General features: G+C 43.9%; 1 protein-coding gene across 7 annotated transcripts in view; it reads right to left on the bottom strand.

Moving 5' to 3' along the window:
- The window catches only part of Rsph3 (radial spoke head 3), a 58,753-nt gene extending 38,331 nt beyond the window's left edge, over window positions 1–20,422 (bottom strand). For 3 of the 7 annotated variants that reach the window (XM_006227910.5, XM_006227909.5, XM_008758741.4), the window contains exons 1-2: window positions 13,189–20,422; window positions 6,492–6,579 (exon numbers count right to left, since the gene is read on the bottom strand). In XM_006227910.5, coding sequence (XP_006227972.1) covers window positions 6,492–6,579; window positions 13,189–13,733 — 633 coding nt within the window. In that variant the 5' untranslated portion in view covers window positions 13,734–20,422. Of the gene's footprint in view, window positions 1–6,491; window positions 6,580–13,188 lie in introns of those variants that run through there. The other 4 variants (XM_039081295.2, XM_063266140.1, NM_001108463.3 and 1 more) reach the window with 3 other exon arrangements.
- Between the last annotated feature and the right edge of the window lie 428 nt (window positions 20,423–20,850).

A 20,850-nucleotide genomic window follows, 5' to 3' on the forward strand; every position in this document is an offset into this window, starting at 1 on the left:
CCAAAATTCTGTCTTGCTGAAGCCTGAGGGTAAAGTTTCTTCAAACAAATCCTGGGTCCAAGGGGCAACAGGAATTAAACAATACTCATGGACTATCAGAAGAACAGTGGACTTGGGCAGGGTAACACACTCATTCCTTGTTATACCTGAATGCTCTTACCCTGTATTGGGGAGAGATTTGTTGACAAAAATGAGGGCACAACTACACTTCTTTCCAGAAGGAGCTAAACTATTAGATTTAGAGGGAAGCCTATTCATGGCCTGACCACCTCTCAAGCAGAATAATACTGGCTGTTTGGTCTCCTCCCCACCTCAGAGGATGAAATTACTACTTGGCTAGATCACTTCCTCAATGCTTCAGCAGAGACAGGAAGAGTCGGGACGGCTAATCATCAGACCCCAATTTGGATTTAGCTCAAACCAGGGGCTGAGCCTATATGGATCTAGCAGTACCCCACATCCCTGATTGCTAAGGTAGGTATAGCCACCCCCTATCAGTATAAGGTTATTAAATGTGGGGATCCTGAGACCATGTCAGTCGGCCTGGAATACCCCCTCCTGCCAGTCAAGAAGTCCAGAACTAATGATTATAGACTGGTATAAGACTTAAGAGAGGTAAACAAGCAGGTTATGGACATCCACCCAACAGTCCCTAATCCCTACTGTCCTGAGTGCAGTTCCTCCTGAGTGTCAATGGTATATAGTGCTGGATTTAAAGGATACTTTCTTCAGCTTACCCTTGGCATCCAAGAGCCAAGAGCTCTTTGCCTTTGAATGGCACAATCCCGAACTCAGGATTAACGGACAGCTGATTTGGACTGGTCTGCTCCAGGGATCTAAGAACCCACCTAATATTTGATGAGGTGCTCCACAAAGATTTGAGTGAGTACAGAACCCAGTACCCTAACCTGACTCTTTTGCAGTATGTAGATGATCTTCTTGTGGCAGCAGAGATCAAGCAAGAATGCCTGAAAGACCTCTTGGAGGCTCGGGGAAATTTGGGCTATTGAGCCTCCACTTTGCAGAAATAGCTAAACCACTGTGTAAGACCACCAAAGAGCCTCCTGAGAACTTTGTATGAATGGAGGTGTTGTGTGTAATGTTAAAAACATGCTGATTCCTTTGCCTAGGACCACGGCCCACTCTTCTGGCTTAGCTCCACCAACGGCCAACTTCTGCCTTTTCTGGGAACTGTCATCACGTTCCCAGCTCCTCCTGGCTTGCCATTGGCAACCCAGCTACTATCTTTCCCTGCCCACCTTTGCTCTGTGGAAGGAAAACATTGACAACTTTATTATCTTAGAACTTGCCAGACAGCCCGATTGCTGGGTGCAGAATCTCCTGCCCTAACCTTATCAGCCAGCCTATACCAGCCACCCGCTGGTGGCAGAGACCATGAGTTCTAGCTACCCCAAGACCTTACGTGGTTGTTGTGTGCTTATCTGCTTCTTGTCCCAAAGCACGGACAAAAAGCTTCCTTTCCCATGTTTCCTCTTACTCCTGGGATCCAGAAGTCCCACCTTTACTCTTTGCCCAGTGACTGGCTCTAGCCTTCTTTATTGACACAATTAAAACAATTAAATCAGGGAATCAGCACCTTCCCCTACATGGAAGAACATTACAAAACCTTCGCTGTCTTAAAGAAGGCTTTCATTTCTGCACCCACCTTGGGATTGCCAGATGTAACTAAGTCCTTTCACCTCTTCATGGATGAGATATCTGGGGTAACAAAAGGGGTATTGCTGTAGACTCTTGGGCCTGGTGCTGACTAGTGGCTTACCTCTCAATAAGATTAGACACAGTGACCAGAGGTTGGCCCCTTTGCTTACGCATCATAGCTGCAATGGCCCTCTTGGTCAAGGATGCTGATAAACTGTCATTGGGCCAAATGCTATTGAAGGGGTACTTAAACAGCCCTCCCCTACCCCTAATTGATGGCTCACCAATGCCAGAATGACTCATTACCAATCTCTCCTTTTAAACCTTCCTAGAATAATCTTTCAGTTAGGCCCCAACTGCCCTAAACCCAGCTACCCTGATGCCTGATCCAGATCTTGAAGGGCCACTGCATGACTGCTCAGAATCCTGGCCCACATCCAGACCAGAGATACCCCTTCGATGGATGCAAAGACAACATGGTTCACCGATAGTAGTAGCTTCATTCAGGATGAACAGACATATGCTAGGGCAGACACAAACACTGAGATCAATAGGCAGAGCCACTCCTGGCTGGACTATCAGCACAGAAAATTGAATTGTTAGCTCTAACCGAAGTGAAGCATTAGAACTGAGAAAAGATCTGAAGTTCTTCTGATATGTCTGTCTTTTTGGGTGAGTTGTTTTCCTCTTATAGCTTTTAATACTATTTCTCTGCATTGTATTTTTGATATATTGAGTAAAAGTGTCCAATTACATTGTGTATTTTATTTGTAATTAAATTGTACCATTCTCTCAGGTAGCTTGAAACCATGCTCCAGCTCCAGACCTGGTATTTTTAGCCTTCAATGACACCTACACTCAGTATATACACAAAGTTTAAGAATTAATGTTTGCATATTATATCTTCTTCCTTCTACTTTTGACGTTATAATTAAAGGGATTTTCTTACATACAGATTATAGTTGGATCGTGTTTATAATCTCTTCCAACTTCTAACTGTTTTATTTAGACCATTTATGTTTAACAAGATCATTGATAAGACCATATCAGATGATAGGGTGTAGACTGCCATTTTTGTTTTCTTTTTGTTCACTGTTTTAAATTTCTCTACATTCTTTTTCTTGCATTTCTATGGGCATTGTAAGTGCTTATGGTTTCATGTAGAATCGGCATTTCTGTTTTTCAGAGGTAGGAATCAAGTCCAGGGCCTGCTGCCCATTCACCCAGTTCTCTATCACTGAGGTGCAGTCCCCTCCGGCATCCACTTTTAATTAGGCTGACCTTCAGGGCTCAGGTACTTTAAGCTGCTTTCACCTTGCATCTGAATGGCTCTATCCAGTGACTGGTTAAAAAAGGCCCAGCTCCACCTAGCCAGTCAGACACCCCGCCTTCCTGCTGCTTCCTTTATAGGGGAGATTCAATGTTTGCTCTGAATATGCGGTGGTCACTCTCAATCATTGCATGGCCTCCTGGAACAAAAGCCTTGAGCTCAGATTAATAGCTTGACATTGGCCAATTAAAGTTCACCACGGGAAACCTGCTAGCACAACAGAGATTATTTTTCAGTTAACACTACATTTCTCTTCAGCTCCTTTCAAGACCTTTTAGATTCTGAAAGTTAGATTCTGATGTGGCTTGGTGTGTTACTTAGTCTCTTGAATCTCTTCAATCTAAGTCAGCTGCTAAGTGTGTGGAATTATCAAGCATTATTTATTCAACTATCTTCTGTTCCATATGGTTTCTTTTCTTCCGAGCCCACTACTTCTAGCAACATCCCCGATGCATTGCTGACTATAATGAACTTCTTATTCTGGATATTTTAGTTTTTAGTTTTACAGATTCCATGCGGTTCATTTTTGTATTCCCTATTTCTCTGTTAAGTTGCTTATTCATTGGCATACATTATTCATAATTTTTCACTTCTGGTGAAAATATTTCTGACTACTTTAGAAGTCTCACAGTCCCCACATGTTAGTTGTCATGTGCGGTCATTTTGATTGTTTATCTCATAAGAGACTACCTTGGTTTTTATGATAAACCAACTCTTTTTTTTTTTTTTTTTTTTTGGTTCTTTTTTTTCGGAGCTGGGGACCGAACCCAGGGCCTTGCGCTTCCTAGGTAAGCGCTCTACCACTGAGCTAAATCCCCAGCCCCGATAAATCAACTCTTTATTATAGAGGTTTGGAGCTTTACATGGTAAGACTTCACACCCTCCTCAATCTTTTCAGTAGGAAGTCGTTCTCATTGCAGTAGGTGTATGTCACTCCCCGAGAGGCTTTCATGCCACCTTAGTGGTCCTGGGTGGTGGTGTAGTGGTGCTGAGTCTGGATGGGGCTATGTTGTTTCTCTTTGACAGAATAAAAACTTAACTCCCTGCTGGTTTTCTTACCAGCACTCAGAAAAAGTAGGGCATAAACGTGTGTGGGTGGCTGAGTGAGGGTGGAACCCAGCTCCTGCTCTCCTTGTGTGGACAGTGCCTCAGCAGGGGGAGTAGGGGCTGGAGTTGTACTCATCTGCTATGTATGTGCGATTTGCATTGTTTTACTGTCTGTGAGGTGGGAGTGGTGCCTATGTGGCCCAGTCTCACTGACACTGTGACAGCTTCTCTTTCAGTGTCTGGCTGAAGTATGGGTCTGCAGGCCTGCCCTTCTCTCCTTGAGGTTGTGCCTGTGGGTGGCATGGGCTTCTCCAGCATCCTGAGCATGATGTGGGAGAGGCAGAATGGAAGCATGAAAACACATGCGTATGCTGCTTTTCAACTGAGTCTCAAAGTCCCTGGCCAGCTGCAGCCTTCCATGCTTGAGTCTTTCAGAGTTTCTGAGAATGTGTCTTAGGACATTTTCAGTCTTAAGGAGGAGGAACAGGAAGTTTTAGGGCAGATTTTTGTAGTAAGATGCTGATTATTTGATTAAAGATATTTTTAAAGGGTTATTTACTTGTTTACATTTGTTCTAGGTATACTGTGCTCACTACACTGCTAAAGTGGCACAATATGTTTAGATCTCATACATGGACTCTTCCTGAGCTGGCTGTACCAACACTGTTTAGAGAAGCTTGTTTGTTTTGAAAAAAAAAAAAAACATGTAGGTAGGGCAGAAGAGATGGCTCAGTGGTTAAGAGCACTGACTGCTTTTTCCAGAGGTCCTGAGTTCAATTCCCAGCAATCACATGGTCACATGGTGGCTCACAACCATCTGTAATGAGATCTGATGCCCTCTTCTTGTGTGTGTGAGGCCAGCCACAGTGTACTCATATACATTAAATAAATAATTTTTAAAAATGCACAGTCCTAGCCCAGCGGTGGTGGTGCACACCTTTAATCCCAGCACTCAGGAGGCAGAGGCAGGCAGATCTCTGAGTTCCAGGACAGCCTGGTCTACAGAGTGAGTTCTAGGACAGCCAGGGCTACACAAAATAACTCTGTGTCAAAAAAACCAAACCAAACAAACATATAACCCCTCCAACCCCTCTCAAGAACCTCCATCCCCCAAAATAACAACAGTAACAACCAATCAAAAACAACGCTGAGTCCTGTGTTGTGATTTTGAGTGTGTAAAGAAAAGATACATAATTCATATTTTAGATTAAATAATGTCAGTAGTAGAGGGTAAGACAATCTAAACAAAACTAAATGTGTCAGACGCCAGCCAGTGTGGCCTCACACTAGTGGTATCTGTAAATTGCTTAAATTGATTTGCAACAATTTAGTACAAAAATCCAAAGTCAAAGTTTAGAATCTTTTAGAAGGTCCACTAAAATCTGTTGAATAAAAACAAAATAGGATTTATTATGGTAATTATTTATAATTGTGGAAAATATGTATAATATAAAAGTTCCTACTTTCCTTCGTTCATGCTGGGAAATATACCAGCTGGTGAAAGGACTTACTCTTAGAGCAGACTACAGAAAACAGGGTGTTTAGTACACTGCAAAAAGAACAGCAGAGTCAATGAACTGGAGCCACCGTATACACATCCTTGTGTATACAGCTCTACGGCAGAGCACGCCCACACCACTGTGACCAGCACCACTCACCCTCACCCTCAGACTGTTCACTCGTCTGTAACTGAAGCTCTGGGCCATCAAACAGTAACTCCTGCAAGTACTGATGGATCCACATACACATGCACATACATATACACGATACATACATACACACATAATATACACACATTACACACATATGCGCATACATATGTATTAACATACGTACACACATACTTGAGGGGCAGTGTTGGGGACTGAAATGAAGTCCTTACACATGTTAGGCAACTGCTTTATCATGGCCCACACCTCCAGCTTCTATGTCTTTAAAAAATTCATTCTTCAAGTAATTTATTTCTATTTCATTTTATAAACGTTTTAGGTAACAGATTAAAATCTGACACAAATGTACAACTGATCTTCACCACAATAAAATGAAAGCTGTGTTAGACCACTGTCCAGGTTAGTTTTCATTGTCAACTTGACACAAATCCAGAGTCACCTGGGAAGAGAAAAGCTCAACGGAGGATGAACTACTCAGATTGGATTTGCCTGTGGCCTGGTCTGCATCAGACTGTTTTGACTAATGATTGATGTGAAGGGCTCAGCCCACTGTGGGAGGCACCATCCCTAGGTTGTGTAAGAAAGTTGTCTGAGCAAGCCAGATGGAAACATTTCTCCATGGTTTCTGCTTCAATTTCTGCTTCAGCTCCTGTCCTGACTTCTCTCAACAATGGGTTGTGACCCAGAAGTGTAAGCCAAATAAACCTTTTCCCTTTTTAGATGCTTTTGGTCACAGTGTTTGTTACAACAACAGGACTAAACTAAGCCAGCCACTCTGTGCTTACCACCTGTCCTGTGGGCAATGCATAGGTGTTGCCTCGGATCACCCTTCTGTCATACATGATGTTCCCATAATTCATAGATTCTTCAACTCTATAAAACAGAAAATTCTAAGTGAACAGTAGAGCATATATATCCATTAAGTCAACCTGTTACAAAAGAATTTAGATAAAAAACATCTTACAGGGGCTGGGGAGATAGATGGCTTAGCCTTTCAGAGCACTTGCTCTTTCAGAAGAGCCTGTTGGTTCCCAGTGTTAGCTCCAGTTTCATGAAACCGTGTATCTTTGGCACTGTGTACACACACACATGCAGACAAACACCCATACATATATGGTAAAATACAAACATCTAAAAATGTACAAAGGAAATAGTACAGTCCATAAAATATGGAGACAGAGCTATGGTTCATGTAATAGTTTCCCTGTGTGGCCTTGGCTGTCCTGGAACTCTTTCTATAGACCAGGCTCAGAGACCCACCTGTCTCTGCCTCTCTGTGCTGGGATTAAAGGTATGCTCCACTACCACCCAGCTAAAAATTTATTACTTACAATAATTTCATGTTGGGAACTATTACTCCTACAGAAATGGTCTGTCCAGACTCCCTTGCTAGTAAGACACAGAGCTGGTTTAGGTTGTAAATACTGAAGACTATTCAGTAACTGTGAAAAGGGCTCAATAAATTGGAGTCTGTCCTAAAAGACTAAGAATGCTCTACTCAGGGACTGAAATGCACACTTAATATAAGAATCAAGTGTTAAAAAGAAAGCCAGCTTTGCTCTGGAGCCCTTCAGTGCTCTTCTGTATATAGCGGTGAGGCCCATCCTCACCTATACTCATGACAGCTATCCCACCTGGGGCTGAGCTGCTGAGGCACACTGAAGCATCTCCTGAGCGTGAGCATACAACACGCTTTTCTGTCCATGCTGCTTGGACTGAGGCTGGGTGGACGCTCCTGTGTGGCAGTGCTCTCTTTTCTAGCCCCACAGTCTAACTTCTGGCTGTTTCCCAGCTACTTATCTGTACTTCCTAAAGGCTCAGCTCTCTCTTGTCCTAGAGCAGTGCTTCTAACCTTCCTCATGCTGCAACCCTTTAATCCACTTCCTCAGGCTGTAGGGACCCCAGCCATACAATTACTTCCTTGTTACTTTGTAACTGTAACTTTGCTACTGTTATGAATTGTAATGTAAATGTCTCACATGTACCTTCTCCACCCCACCCCACCTCTTGGTAGGAGTTGTGACTCAAAGTGTGAGAACCCCTGCCTTAGATGATCTATGTCCTCCATGTGCAAAGCTTTGGTTATAATCAACACACCAATTCTATTTTATTTTTCGTTAAGCACTCTCAACTCCAGGGATGTCTAGAAGGCAAATTCAAACTGGACTACCCTTCTCTCATGATTCCCATTTCATTAATGCTGCCGATAGCCACAGCTGACAGCTGTCCCTTACTCAAGAATGGTGGGAATCATCTATGACTCTTCCTCTTCCCTCTCCCTACAGCTAACGACAGTTACTAACTCCATCCTGCACTCTGCTCACAGCCATCCAGTGCTCACGGCCATCACTATCTTTTACCTGGATGGCCAAAAAAACCCTCTTAACTGATTGGAACAACATTTCTTCCTCAATGTATCCTACATCTACTAAACTAGTGATGTTTTAGAAGAGAGATGGTCCAAGTAGTATTAACTTGGTTAATGCCTCTTACTATGAATTAAAATAAGGGAAAATACAGGTTGACACTATCAAAACAACAAAACCATGGTACCAAGTACTGATAAGAATGTAATGCATTTGTTTAAATATTCTTGGGAGGACAGGTTTATTGGCTTAACGATCACATTCCTAAGAACCTGCATCATAGAAGTAAAAGGCCCAGTACATACAGTTGTCTGCCAAACCTCATTCTCTGTAGCAACAGCTAGATGCAAAGCAAGTATCTATCAACAGTGCAATGTTTGAAGAATGATGGTTACACCTGTACTCCGCATTACCGTGATACTACGGAAAACTACTGAGCACTCCAATTATTAGGAAGGCAGAAGAGGTTCAGCCTTGTGCATGTACTGCTGCTGTGAGAACTGTGATGGTTCACCTTGATTGCCGACTTGATTGGCTGGATTGAGAGACACCTAGGAGATTAGTGACTTCTAGGTGTCTGTGATGTTCCAGAGATGATTAGGTCAGGAGCTCTGACTCAATCAATAATTTAGGCCACTGGTGGATTCAAAATTTGAACAGACTGTGGAGAAGTGGAAGGTAAGAAGCTGGCTTTAATGGATAGTTAATGGTCATTAGGAGTATGACACTGAGGGTATGTCCTGGCGCTGACTCCTCCTGTTATTTTCTCCTCTGATTCCTGGCTGCCATGAAGTGAGCATCTCTGTTTCCTCACATAGCTTCCTTCTGTTGGCTAAAATAAATCCTCTCCCTCCTCTGCTAGTTTTCTTATTATCTATTCAGTGATAGAAAGTTCAGTAACACACACACACAAACACACAGAGGTGTTGTGTGTGTCCACAATAAGAAGCCATGAATTTGAATATAAATATGTGAGCCTGAAAAGAAGAACAGAAAAATGCATACAAAATGGGTAACATGGTTTGCCTTAATGACAGGCAGAAAGGGGATTAAGGCATAAGAATACTTGAGGCACGAATGGATGCTTTTTTTTTGAATATGTATGTTCATGTACAAAAAAGAAAATAATAGAAAAATAGATTTAAAGCTTATTTAATATGGGGACAACACTAAGTGCAGAATAATATATACTACTTTAATTTTACTTTAGGAAGAAGTCTCTTCTGTATATGGCCATTTATATGAATACCAAGAGGAACACCAGACAATTGCTCAGCAGTGAAGACACAAAAGTGAGCAGGGGATAATTACTGTCTTTATTCATCTACCTTTAGCTCCTGTTGTTTCTATAAGGGTACTTTACCTTTACAAGCTGAAAACCAACGATGAGGACAATTTAACCTCCTGCCCACAGCTATCACCTTACCTCCTCCTCTGACCTCTCTGCTCCCAGTACCACTAGCATAAAAGGGAAAGTTGACCATAGCCTCTCTGGCTGCCTTCACACATCCTGCCCCTGCCTGTTCCCATGCCTATGTGGGTCTCTCTTCCCGTCCTCCCTGTTTCCTAGCTACACTGGTCTTTCAGAGTCTTCAAACAGACTTGACTTCTTTCCTTTTGCATCCATCCATCCATCCATCCATCCATCCATCCATCCATCCATCCATCATTCTTTCAGTCTTTCTCTTTTATGGGAGTTTTGAATATGTGATTTCTTCTCCTAATCACCAAATTCATTTGGCTATTTCCTCAGATCCTTCTACACCCTTCCCCTCACAATTCTCAACAGAGATGGTAGCCTTCTATGTCCTCCAAGGATGCCTTGTTTCTCTCTTGGTGTAGCAGCGACATGTTTAGTGCCTGGTTTTTGCAATATTTGGTATATGTAAGGGTAATGCCATAGTCTTTTTTTCTTAAGTGTTTCTCTGGATTCTAGCATGCTGACACACACATGGCAGGCACTGCACACAGACTGGCTTTAAAAGACCCCAATTGCTCATAACTACTCTAGAAGGGAGAAGAAACCATGGGACTGTCAAATCAGTCTGTATAGAGACTGTGGCTATAACGAATTAGTTGCATAACCTCGGGAAATGAAAGCAATGTCACCTACTTCTCAGAGCTGTAGTGACCCAACAGCAGTGTTTAATACATGAGAACAATTCCTACTGCAGGGTCTCTTTATATCTAAACTAAAAAGTTATACAATTCCATCTGCATGTTTAACCTTACAGGACAGGGCTTTACTTCTTTGTATATTTAGACTAAGGAAATCTATATCCCTGGTATGAAAATGTAAAAAATGAACTAAAATTAGGATTAGACATATAAATCAAATATATATCTAGAAAACAGTACAGAAGACAAGGCCTAATTTAGACAAGGCAGAGAAGTGGCTGAGGCAAGGGTGAGGCCTTTGCTAGCTTGGCAGGCCCCGCCCATCTCTGGACATGTGATAGGAGATGAGAGACTCTTCATGTTACTAAGAGAGCAACATGCACTCTTTCACTGCTTTCCTGTAGCTACTTGTTTAAACCGTCTAGTTAGTGGCTAATAAAATGATGGAACTTTTGTTATTTTGCTGTTGGTGGTGGTGGTTGTGTGTGTGTTCTTCCTTTCTTTTGGTTTTGATAGTGCAAAATTATTTATTTCCTGTGTTTTTATGAGTTTAATTATCCTATTTGGGGTAGAGTTTTCCTTCTAGTACCTTCTGTAGGGCTGGGTTTGTGGATAGATATTGTGGATGGAATCATTCCACCGGCTGGGGAAAGCAAGCTAAATACCAGCAGCCATCTTTATTTGCTTTGTGACTGCAAACACAATGTCAACAGCCATGTCACTTTCCTAGCTATGATGAACTGTATCCCCGTGACCTGGAAGCCAAAATAAACTCTTCCTGTTAGGTTTGCTTCTGTGTGGTATTTGATCATAGCAACCAGACAGAGGAAACTAACAGAGCCTTACTTCAGCCTCTGCGTCTGTCCCCACAGCTCTGTTTCAGCCTTCCTGTCTCTTTTCACTTGTGTGGGCTCACTGAGACAGAGCCCCACTAAGACAATTCAGGATCTCCCCATTTAACATTTGAAATTTAGCTATATGATAAGAGCGTTTGACCACACAAGGTAGTATGTTCATAGGTTCTGAGGATTATGTGAGGATATCTCCAGGAAGCCATCAATATTGTCTGCCATGATAGTGTTAAGCTTCATTTGGTCATTGTCAGACAAAAGGTATGGTGCAATTTTTTCATTTCTTTGAATTAAAAATAATCACTAGAAGGTTTACATGCTCTTCACTAAGAGGTCTGTAAAACAAGGTGGCCACATTTTGGTTTGGACATAAGCCTATCGGTGAATTTAACTGTACTTACGTGTTTGTAATCTGCTGAGTACTCTTAGCTGAAATACTTGGGACGAGAAGTATTTCAGATTTTTCCCCTCAGTTTGGAATATTTGCATATAAATGACTCAAATGTAAACATGCTCCATAGATGCCTGCATACACATAGCCTGGAGTTAATTATATACAGTATTTTTACTGTACCTATACTCTGACTGTGACTAGTCACCATAATGTCTTACATGGAATTTTCTGCTACGTCACTGTGGCACTCAGAGACCTTCTGTTTGGGGACTGGTGGGACTGCTCAAGGGTTAAAAGCCCACACTGCTTGTGCAGCAGAGTGGAGTTTGGTTCCCAGCACCCATGGTAGCCAGCTCACAACCCCTCCAGCTCCAGGGGCTCTGATGGCCTCTTCTGGGGTCCACTGACACCTGTACTCCCATGCACATACACAAAGAGACACTCACATATACATACAGAAAGCTTTGGGTTTTCAGATTAGGGATGCTCATTCCGTTAAAACTTGTCTGTCAACAAGAAAACCTGTATTCAAATGCCACCCCAGTCTGCCCTGTTTTATAGTTTATTGAGTACAAAAGGGCAAAAGCCCTTGAACCACATCTAGCTTGTATTGTTCTTAAAATTTTAACTTTCTCGGGGGAAAAAAATGAGATATGCCCACTTCTGTGCTGGTGAAATTGGCTTCTCATGTCGAAATATAAAACCGGGATTCAGACCAGTCATAACCTAATCAAAATAATTTGTAATTTTGTTTCCTTTAAACACATCCGGTCTAGCTATGTGTTATCTGGAAAACTTACTTACTATGGTCAATATAGAAACTTTTTAACGTGACCGGATTAAGGACTTTGTAGAATGGAGGCATACTGACCTAAAGATACTAACTCTTTGGACATGTTTATATCGTCACTCACCAGGAAGCTTAGCTAATGATATCCCCCAGGATGTGCTTATTTAAAGGGTATCATGGAAGACAACCATTCTTATGGCTAAGGGTCTTAATTAATGTACTTTGTAAGAGACCACTTTCATGACCCATTTTGGTATGGTCTCTGCACTGCTTTGATACACTGATAAATTAGTCAACATGTCACTTCAACATAAAAATCAACTAGTTACAAAAAAGAACTCAGACATCCTACTGCTTCTGCCTCTGGGATGATAGGTCTGTTCCAGGCCTGGCTGAGAGTTACAAGTGTTCAGTTACCACTTCAATTTATACTAAGAACTTCCTATGTGTTAGGCAAGGTTCTAGGTGAGCAAAAGGTGTAGAGTTGCCCACTACCATGAAGCTTGTGCTCTCAAGCCCTGCTATTCTAAAACTTGAAGCCTATAGAAAGAACTCTGAGAACCACAAACTAGGTAGTCTTTATTACATATACAGGCCTGCCTGAATATTTGCAAACGTTCACTAGGGTAGCAGTATGTTTTGTGGTCCTGCATGGAAGGCTAATCTAATTCCACCCAGAAGAGCTTTATGTGGCTGGCTCTCTCATTTGATACATGCTCTGTGCTTCACTTTCCTCATCTGCATGATGGAGTGATGACTCACCAACTTGGTAGAACTGTGTTTTAAGAAAGAATATATATGTGGATGGCCCGTATGGTGTTTAGTGGTGTTCATAACCATTCGTGTACACGTCATAGCTCAGACCAGCTGTGCCTCTGTTTAACCACATAGTTGTGTAGACAAGGGAATGCAGAAGGGATGCAAAACGGGGACCAGACTACTGGAGCTACTATGGTCACTCACGGCTGCAAAATGCTGTCCCGGTAGCGGCGGCGCTGGCAAGCCACGGCACGGGGCCTGCTGGTGTAGGTGTAGGTGCCTGAGGCCTCTGCCGCCCGAGGGTTACGGTCTGTCATCGCCGACGCCATGTTGGGGGTCGAACCGCGCCCCCTTCGGTGAAGGTGGGCTCTGAAGCAGGTGGGGGCTAAGGAGTCCTCGTAGCTGGAGACGTGTAAGTAGTGCCAAGGGCAGGGATGATGAGACCTGAGAAGACGCGGCTCTCGGGGAAGCGGGCGGGACGCGAGGGTGCCCCAGCAGTAGGTCACTGGTACCCTAGGGTTTCTCCCGGGAACCTGGAGCGAGTCAGTCGCGCCCGCACCGGTTGCCGAGCAACCTGAGGTTCCGCCTGGAGGTAAGAACGCCAGGCAGTTCCGGCCAGCTGGATTTCCGGACTGGTCGGTAGAAAAGGGCTCTTCCGTCTTGTGGTCCCGCCCACCTGCTGGTCCTCGGGCGCACCTGCGCAGTGGCGGCTTGCCTGGCAGGGCCGCCCAGATGTTAGAGGCGGCCATTGGGGCGAAGGTAACGCCGTGTGCCTCAGTGCGGAGGCTGCTGTCAGCGCCATTCCCGCCTGCCCATGTGTTCCTGATCTTTCAAAGGCCGTCCCCTGTTGTTTCTTCTTCTGCCACGCCGCCGCGCTCCCCGCTCCCTCGGCGGTGACACGCCCTTGGCAGTCGGGCTCCTGGCTCTGTTACGCGTGGGGCAGGGGCGGGCTGGGAGGGCTGTCTCCTGTTTCCCAGTTCCTCCTCCGCTACTTGGCGTGAATTGGCACGCCTGCCTCCTCCAATCACCTTTAGAGGACCTTGGGCTATTACAGCGACATGGGCCATGCTTTAGACTTGTAACTTTTGGAAAGGGCTGGGTAGATTGATTAAGTAGGGTTCCCTTACACTTTCATGCTTCAGGTGCCCAAGAGCGGAGTGTTTTAGTATTTAATTTTAGGACTTTAAAGAGGCTAATTTTTTTTTGTGTAAGTGTATGCATCCCTTGTGATTAATTACGTGGGTTTGCAGTTAACACCTTCAGTGCAGCTAAGTGCTGCCTTGACTTTAATCGCGCTTCTGCAAGATACTATCCCAGCAACACGTGGGCGAATGGTTATAATTTGTGTGCTTGCACACCTTGTTTTTCTGGTCTACAAAATGGGAGTAGAATTTATCCTTTAGGATTTGCGAGGACTTAAAGCGTTAATTGAAGCTTCAGTACTTAGAACTGTACCTGGTTAATGCAGTTTACCGTTTAAAGCAGTCACCATTCTATAAGTATGCTAAAGAACATGTGGTAAATGCTGTAGACACTGCTAAAGACTTTCGATCTGACTCTTTTGAGGAATCTTTTGAGAAAGTGACATTGAAGTGAATATAATGTCAAGGTTAGCATCTGGGGAAAAGGAACCTTTTGAATGTCTCTGATGGGACCATAGCTTAGAGGCTCAAAGCAAGCTTGTGGAGCCGCCAAGTTTGCACACCAGAACCAACAGTAGGAGAGACAGAATTCAGACTCACACACTGACAATAAGTGGGTGTGATCAATGGTTCAAAAGTCTGAGGTGTAGAAATCCAGGAGGGTGTGTGTAGATGACTTGTAGAAACACTAGAGAAAAGTGGGTATTATTTTGTAGAAATGTTGAACAGCTTATCAGAATGTTTATGCCCCCTTTGGAACAGGAAACCAATTCCAAACAGCTAAAACAATAAAGCATCCTTTCATTTAAGTTTAGAGATAAAACCTGGGGTTTTAGCACTGTTTTCCGGGAGGAAGGAGGAGCAAATTGGTTATTTAACTTGGAAAGAGTAGCCAACTGTGCCAGCCCAGCCATACCTGGGACTTATTAATAATGTGGTTACTACTAAATGTTCTGTAAGTTTCTCCCCTCAGTCTGGATCTCTTTATTTGACTCTCAGGGCAACCTCATTTATGTCTTTAGTTATAGAAGCACTTATATATTTGCGATAATAAAATCTTTTGTGTAGAGTCTCAGGTGACAATCCCAGATATCTGTGTTCTGCATAATTGCCTTGGGTGGTCTGAAATGCAATGATTTGGTCAAAGGGTTTTGAATATTTGCTGTATGCCAAGCATTGGTCAGTTACTGGAAACTAAAGTTTTTTTTTATTTAACATTTTTGCCTTTGTGGAATTTATATTTTAATAGATGAATGATAAAAACAAGGCAAGGGAGTAAAATTTAGGTGTTATAAGAACCAAGTGGAAAAAAACAATGCAGCATGGAAGGTTAGGTATAGGGAGGGAAGAGTTTTAGGCTGGTTAGAGAAGGCTGAAGAGGAAAGCTGTCATCCCAGCAAAGATGAGAAGGGGGAAAAGTAATGAAGCTTCAGACTGGCAGAACATTCCAAATCACCGAAGCAGCAGGAACAGAGTTCTCATATCAGGCATGTTCGAAGAGAAAGAAAGTGGGTGGAGCCACAAGGACAAGGGGGAAGTGACATCAGTGACCATGTTGCGTGTTCCCGAAAGTCAATGCAAAGGTTCGGGCATTTACTCCAAGGCTAAAAGCCACTAAGAGGTTTGAGTAGAAGTTTGACAATTTGATTAAAAAGAACCTATCCCGCTCTGGTTTTTTCACTGAGAATAGACTACCCAGTAGCAGAGGCAAGGGGATTGTTACCCAGTTTTGCTGGCCAATAGGGGGACTGAGACTAGCATTCCAGTGACAGATAATCTGGGGAGATGCTGGCATTGTCTTGAAGGTTGAAACAGATGGACTGGACATGGTCATGCGAGGAGGAGAGAAGCCAAAGATGACTCTTAAGGGATATGGGTAAACGTTGCACAATGTGCAGAAAAACTTGCCCAATTGCCTTGGCTGACACTTCTCAGAGAGGATTAAATTAAATTATTTTATGCTGAGGGTCAACCCCAGCATGCTAGGCAGGCAAGTGCACAAGTCACTGAAGTACTTTCCCAGCTTAAGGATTTGATCAGTTAAAAGTAAGAGAAGGAGTCAGACATTGTGAGCCTGCATTTTGTTGTGTTTTTCCCGGTTGCTGCTATCCTAAAGCATAGGTCTCTCTGTCTTCCTCAAGAAAGTTGTGGATGTTTGGCAGGCATCCATCATTGGATGAACTTGGAACTGTATGTCCATTTTTTTCCTATTTCAGCTTAAAATTCAGCAGGTAACTCCAATTAAAAGCCAAGCAAATTGTCAAGCTGTTCTCATTACAGCCCCTGCCTCTTCAAGCCTCGGTCGTGGGTCTCAACTCTAGTTTTTCTCTCCCTACATTAGAAAGGTGCCAGGTCACAGCTTTGTGCTTGACTTAAATGCCCTGCACAGAAGCTAACAAATGCATTGAAGAGGGAAAGCTCTGTACTACTTCCTGTGTTTCTCCCCTGCCCGGGGTTTCTAGTCCTTTACACCCTGGCCATACCAGTCAGTCTCCAGCACCTTCAAACAACTTGTATGGTTTTAGTGAGGTTGGATTTTTAATATTGTTTCCTTTTGAACCTTTATAGTTAATTCCTAAATTGATTGTTCTGATTGATGGTCATAGGTAGAGGCCATTCTAAGGTTGTTGGGCCAGAGTGACTGGAAGAACAGATTGCCATTTCCAGGAAAGTCTGGAGCAGAGCAGGTTTTAGGGTGAGCATTGGAAACTCAGGGTCATCCGGATAGAGATGTGCATCTCCCATCCACGTGGGAGAACTAAGTAGATGGTGGGTAGGGAGTGTAAAGTTTCAGGGGATTGGTCCAGGGCTGAAAGATTACTGCCTGGATAGCACAGAGATGGTATTTAGAGTTGTAAATGTTGATGAGATCACGGAAGGAGAGTAGAAAGAATAAGCCCCTGGGTCTTCTGTTAGATTCAGAAGGATGAGGGAAAACTAGCAGAGGAGACTGAAAAAGAGTCGACAAAGAGATGGGAAAGTGCAAAATCTGGTTGCCAGGGTTAAGGGAGGACTCATTTGAGAGAGAGGGAAGGAGGCCACCATTTCTAACATTCACACGTTGAGAACACTGGCAAGGGGGACAGGGTCAATGGTTTGTGCAGTCGTTGACGAGAAAGCTGATAAAGTAGCTTCAGAAGTGGGTGAGAGGAGAGAAAACTGACCAAACAGGCTTACTGCGAAGGGATAGAAGTGGTCCACTACACAGAGATGAGTTGGGTCGAGAGAAAAGTCTCTGGTCTTAATGGCAAATTTGATTTTGTATATCCTTATAGGAATGACTTAATGGGAATGTGGCGGATGTGGGGCAGAAAGGTAGGAACTGGAACAATACAGCTAAGAGATGGGCCCTTTTGCATCAGCAGGATGGACAGCTCCTCCATAGTCATGAGAAAGGGAAACTATGCATTCAGGGACACAGGTTTTTAAGTTCTATCACAATGGGGATTTTAACACAGCAGACACTATGCTCCACACTTTACACATGTGATTCCATTTAGTTTTAATAATATAAATTCTAATATTCCTATTCATCAGGCAGAACTGAAACCTGAAAGGACCTTAGCAAGGTCATAAGCGGGACAGTGACAGGTAGGATTGAGTGCTGGTCTATTTGGTCCCACCACCACACACAGTATCAGCAGCTCATGGTGGTCATGGTCCCCCAGTCCCAGAACCTCTTGGTTCTTACCTCCTCTGCTGTCTCCTTCTTGCTTCTCATTCCCCTTATTTCAGTAACCAATAAGGAGAGGTCCAGTCTCCTTTTTGGCCTCCTAAATGATCCTTTATCTTTTTTTTTTTTTTTTTTTTTGGAGCTGGGGACCGAACCCAGGGCCTTGCGCTTCCTAGGCAAGCGCTCTACCAGCTAAATCCCCAACTCCCTTTATCCTTTTTATTATGTTCTATTTTTTAGAGATAAAGTGTCCCCATGTAGCTGTGCTGTCCTCAAACTCACAATCCTCCTGCCTCAGCCTCCCAGGCTCTGGGCCTACAGGTGTGCACCTCCACATCTGGGCATTCTTCCTAGCCTTTGCTTGATTGTCTTACTCCTTTCTGGTTGTTGTAAAAAAAAAAAAAAAAAAAAAAAAAGTATGGTTGTCTTTTACCTCGCTTGATCTGGCTCTGCAGTGCCCCAAGATATCTGCTGGATATCTTGGTGGAAATACATCCCAACTCCGCAGCGGCCCAGACCAGTCACCCAACACTCCATTACACTTAAATCTACACATTAAAGAACACACAACACAATAACCTTAGATTCAATTGATAAGATATAATTGCCCACTTAAACATACAAAGCCTGGTACCATCCATCCCTTAGGAACATTAATAACAACCTGTAAATACACAGAGCGGAATCTTAACATCAGTCTCCATTGTCCTGCCATGGCTTCTCTCCTCCTCCTCTGTCTCCTCCTTTCCGTTCCAGCCTCCTCCTCTTCCTTCAATCTTTTCTCCCACCCATCCTTCCTTTTCCTCCAATGACAGGCCTCCTTCTATCCTGTACCTGCCCCTCACCTCTATTTTACAAATTCAATGGGTAGAAATTTCTGGTAAAGTCACCTGATTCCTGAGTACTTGACTAGGCAGCTGTCCTTGGGGCAGTGGAATTAGCATCAAAATACAGATAACTCCAGGGCAAACCCCAACATTTTCTGCCTTAAGGAGCAACAGACTGCCAGGACTGAGATGGGGCTCTGACCGTGCCGGCTCCCTCCTCTGATTCCCACTACCACATAGGTTGCCCATAGGTTCAGGGTCCTTATACCACACCACAGACAGACAGCACTGTGAGCTTCCTGCCTGCCTTTGACCGCAAGTGCTGTAGCACTGCCTTGCAGACCTAGGCACTCTCTTCCTGCCACGCTGCTCAGTGCTTCCCCTGCACTCCTCCCAGGCTATTCTCTGTTCACATTCCAAATCTCAGCTCCTCCCATGGTTTTCTCCAGGAAGACCTTTCTGACCTGGCTTATGCTCCTCTAGCCTTCGGTCCCGTTTCCACTTTTGCTCACCACAAGTCATTGAGTAGGACTCAAGGACACATTTGCTTCCGCAGTGAGGCCATGTGCTTATTGAGAGATTAGGTCCCACTGGTGTTTGTCCCCTGGCCGGATAGATCCAGTTTGCTGAGACAGTTGGCAGCAGAGGTGTGTATTTTACCCAGGAAAAGGAAGGAGCATCTCTTCTTTTTTGGTGTGAGTAATTTGAGCAACTGAATGCAGCTTCAAAATGTTTTCAAGTACAGACAACAGAAGACAACAGAGCTTGGGAGGTTCAGCCTTCAGCAAACACTAAGCGACTCCAGGAGCCTTAGAGAAACATGGGACTTTCTTCTTAACATCGTGGGTCAGATAATAGGCAAGTGAACCAGGAAAGGAAGAAAATGTTAGTGATGCAAAAGTGCTTATATGAAAATGAGATGTTGTGGAAGGTCATCCCAAGTGGCTGCCTTGGATTGAAAGGCAGAAAAAGCCCAAGGAAGTAATTTTCAACAGAGACTTGTGTGATGCACGCAGAAAGGACTCAGCCACATGGCATTTGCTGAGAGAGCAGTCCAGGCAGAAGGTGATGGCCAAGTCACTGCTTCTAAGCAAGCTTGTTGTGCTGAGAAGCTGAAGGAGGGCAGGGTGACCAGAATTAGGAGTTCCAAGGGGGAGGAGTTGGGAGAGAGCTTTGAGAGTGTCAGAGGAGGTGAGCAGTCAAATCAGCAGGCCTTCATAGGACAGGAGGTATGGACAGAGGAGAGCCATAGAGGATCTTTAGGGGGAAATGGCGATGACCTGGGCTGCTTTTACAGGATCGTTAATTGCTGTGTGAAGAATGGATTGCCTGGAGTGGAGGCTAAGATACTAGTCAAGAAGGCACATAGTTCTTCAGAGAGGGCACAGACCTGGAGCTAGAACAATAGCAGAGAAAATAGAATAGGTGCCTTTGGGATATTTTGGAGATTTAAGATAACACCGTGTTTTAGCTTTAACTCTTAACTTGAGAGAACACATCTAGAGTCATCAGAAAGGGGATCAGTTGAAGGACTGCCCAGGTCACATTGGCCTGTGGGCATGTTTAAGGGGAAGGACTGTCTTGGTTGCCTTCATTGATGTATAGGGCTCACTCCACTGCTGGAAGCACCATTCCCTTGGCAGGTGGTCCTGGGCTGTATCTCTAAGCACTGGTGTATAACCAAGCCAGCAAGCAGCATTCTTCTATGGTCTCTGCTTTAAGTTCCTGCTTGGTTCCCTACCCCGACTTCCCTCAGCGATGGACTGACCTGCAAGATGAAATAAACCCTTTCTCTCTCTAAGTTGCTTTTGGTCATGGTATTTGTCTCTGCAGCAGAATGAGACTGCAGCATTTAGTGAAGCATTAGCTATGGGGGTGACGACTCGAGACACAGGATGGTCGCCATGCTTCCAACTCAAGTGAAATATAAACAAACACACAATTCACTGAGATGCAGGTAGGTGTCAGAGCGACGAGAAGCCCAGAGTTCTGATCTGGATATGCCAATTCTGAAATTCATGGGTACATGCCAAGTTGGTAAGGTTTAGCTGAGTGAGCAGGCCGTAGATGGATGCAATGGAGAGAAATGTGGGATTTAGAGAGGGCCAAAGACACGGAAGGCAGATAAGCAACAGAACATGGTCTGTGGATAGCTTCCTAGGGTCTCTAGCTGGTGTGTGAAAAATATCTGGCAGGCTTTTCCACACCAATGACCCTAAACATC

The sequence above is a fragment of the Rattus norvegicus genome, chromosome 1, assembly GCF_036323735.1.
Source record: "Rattus norvegicus strain BN/NHsdMcwi chromosome 1, GRCr8, whole genome shotgun sequence".
Classification (NCBI taxonomy): domain Eukaryota; kingdom Metazoa; phylum Chordata; class Mammalia; order Rodentia; family Muridae; genus Rattus; species Rattus norvegicus.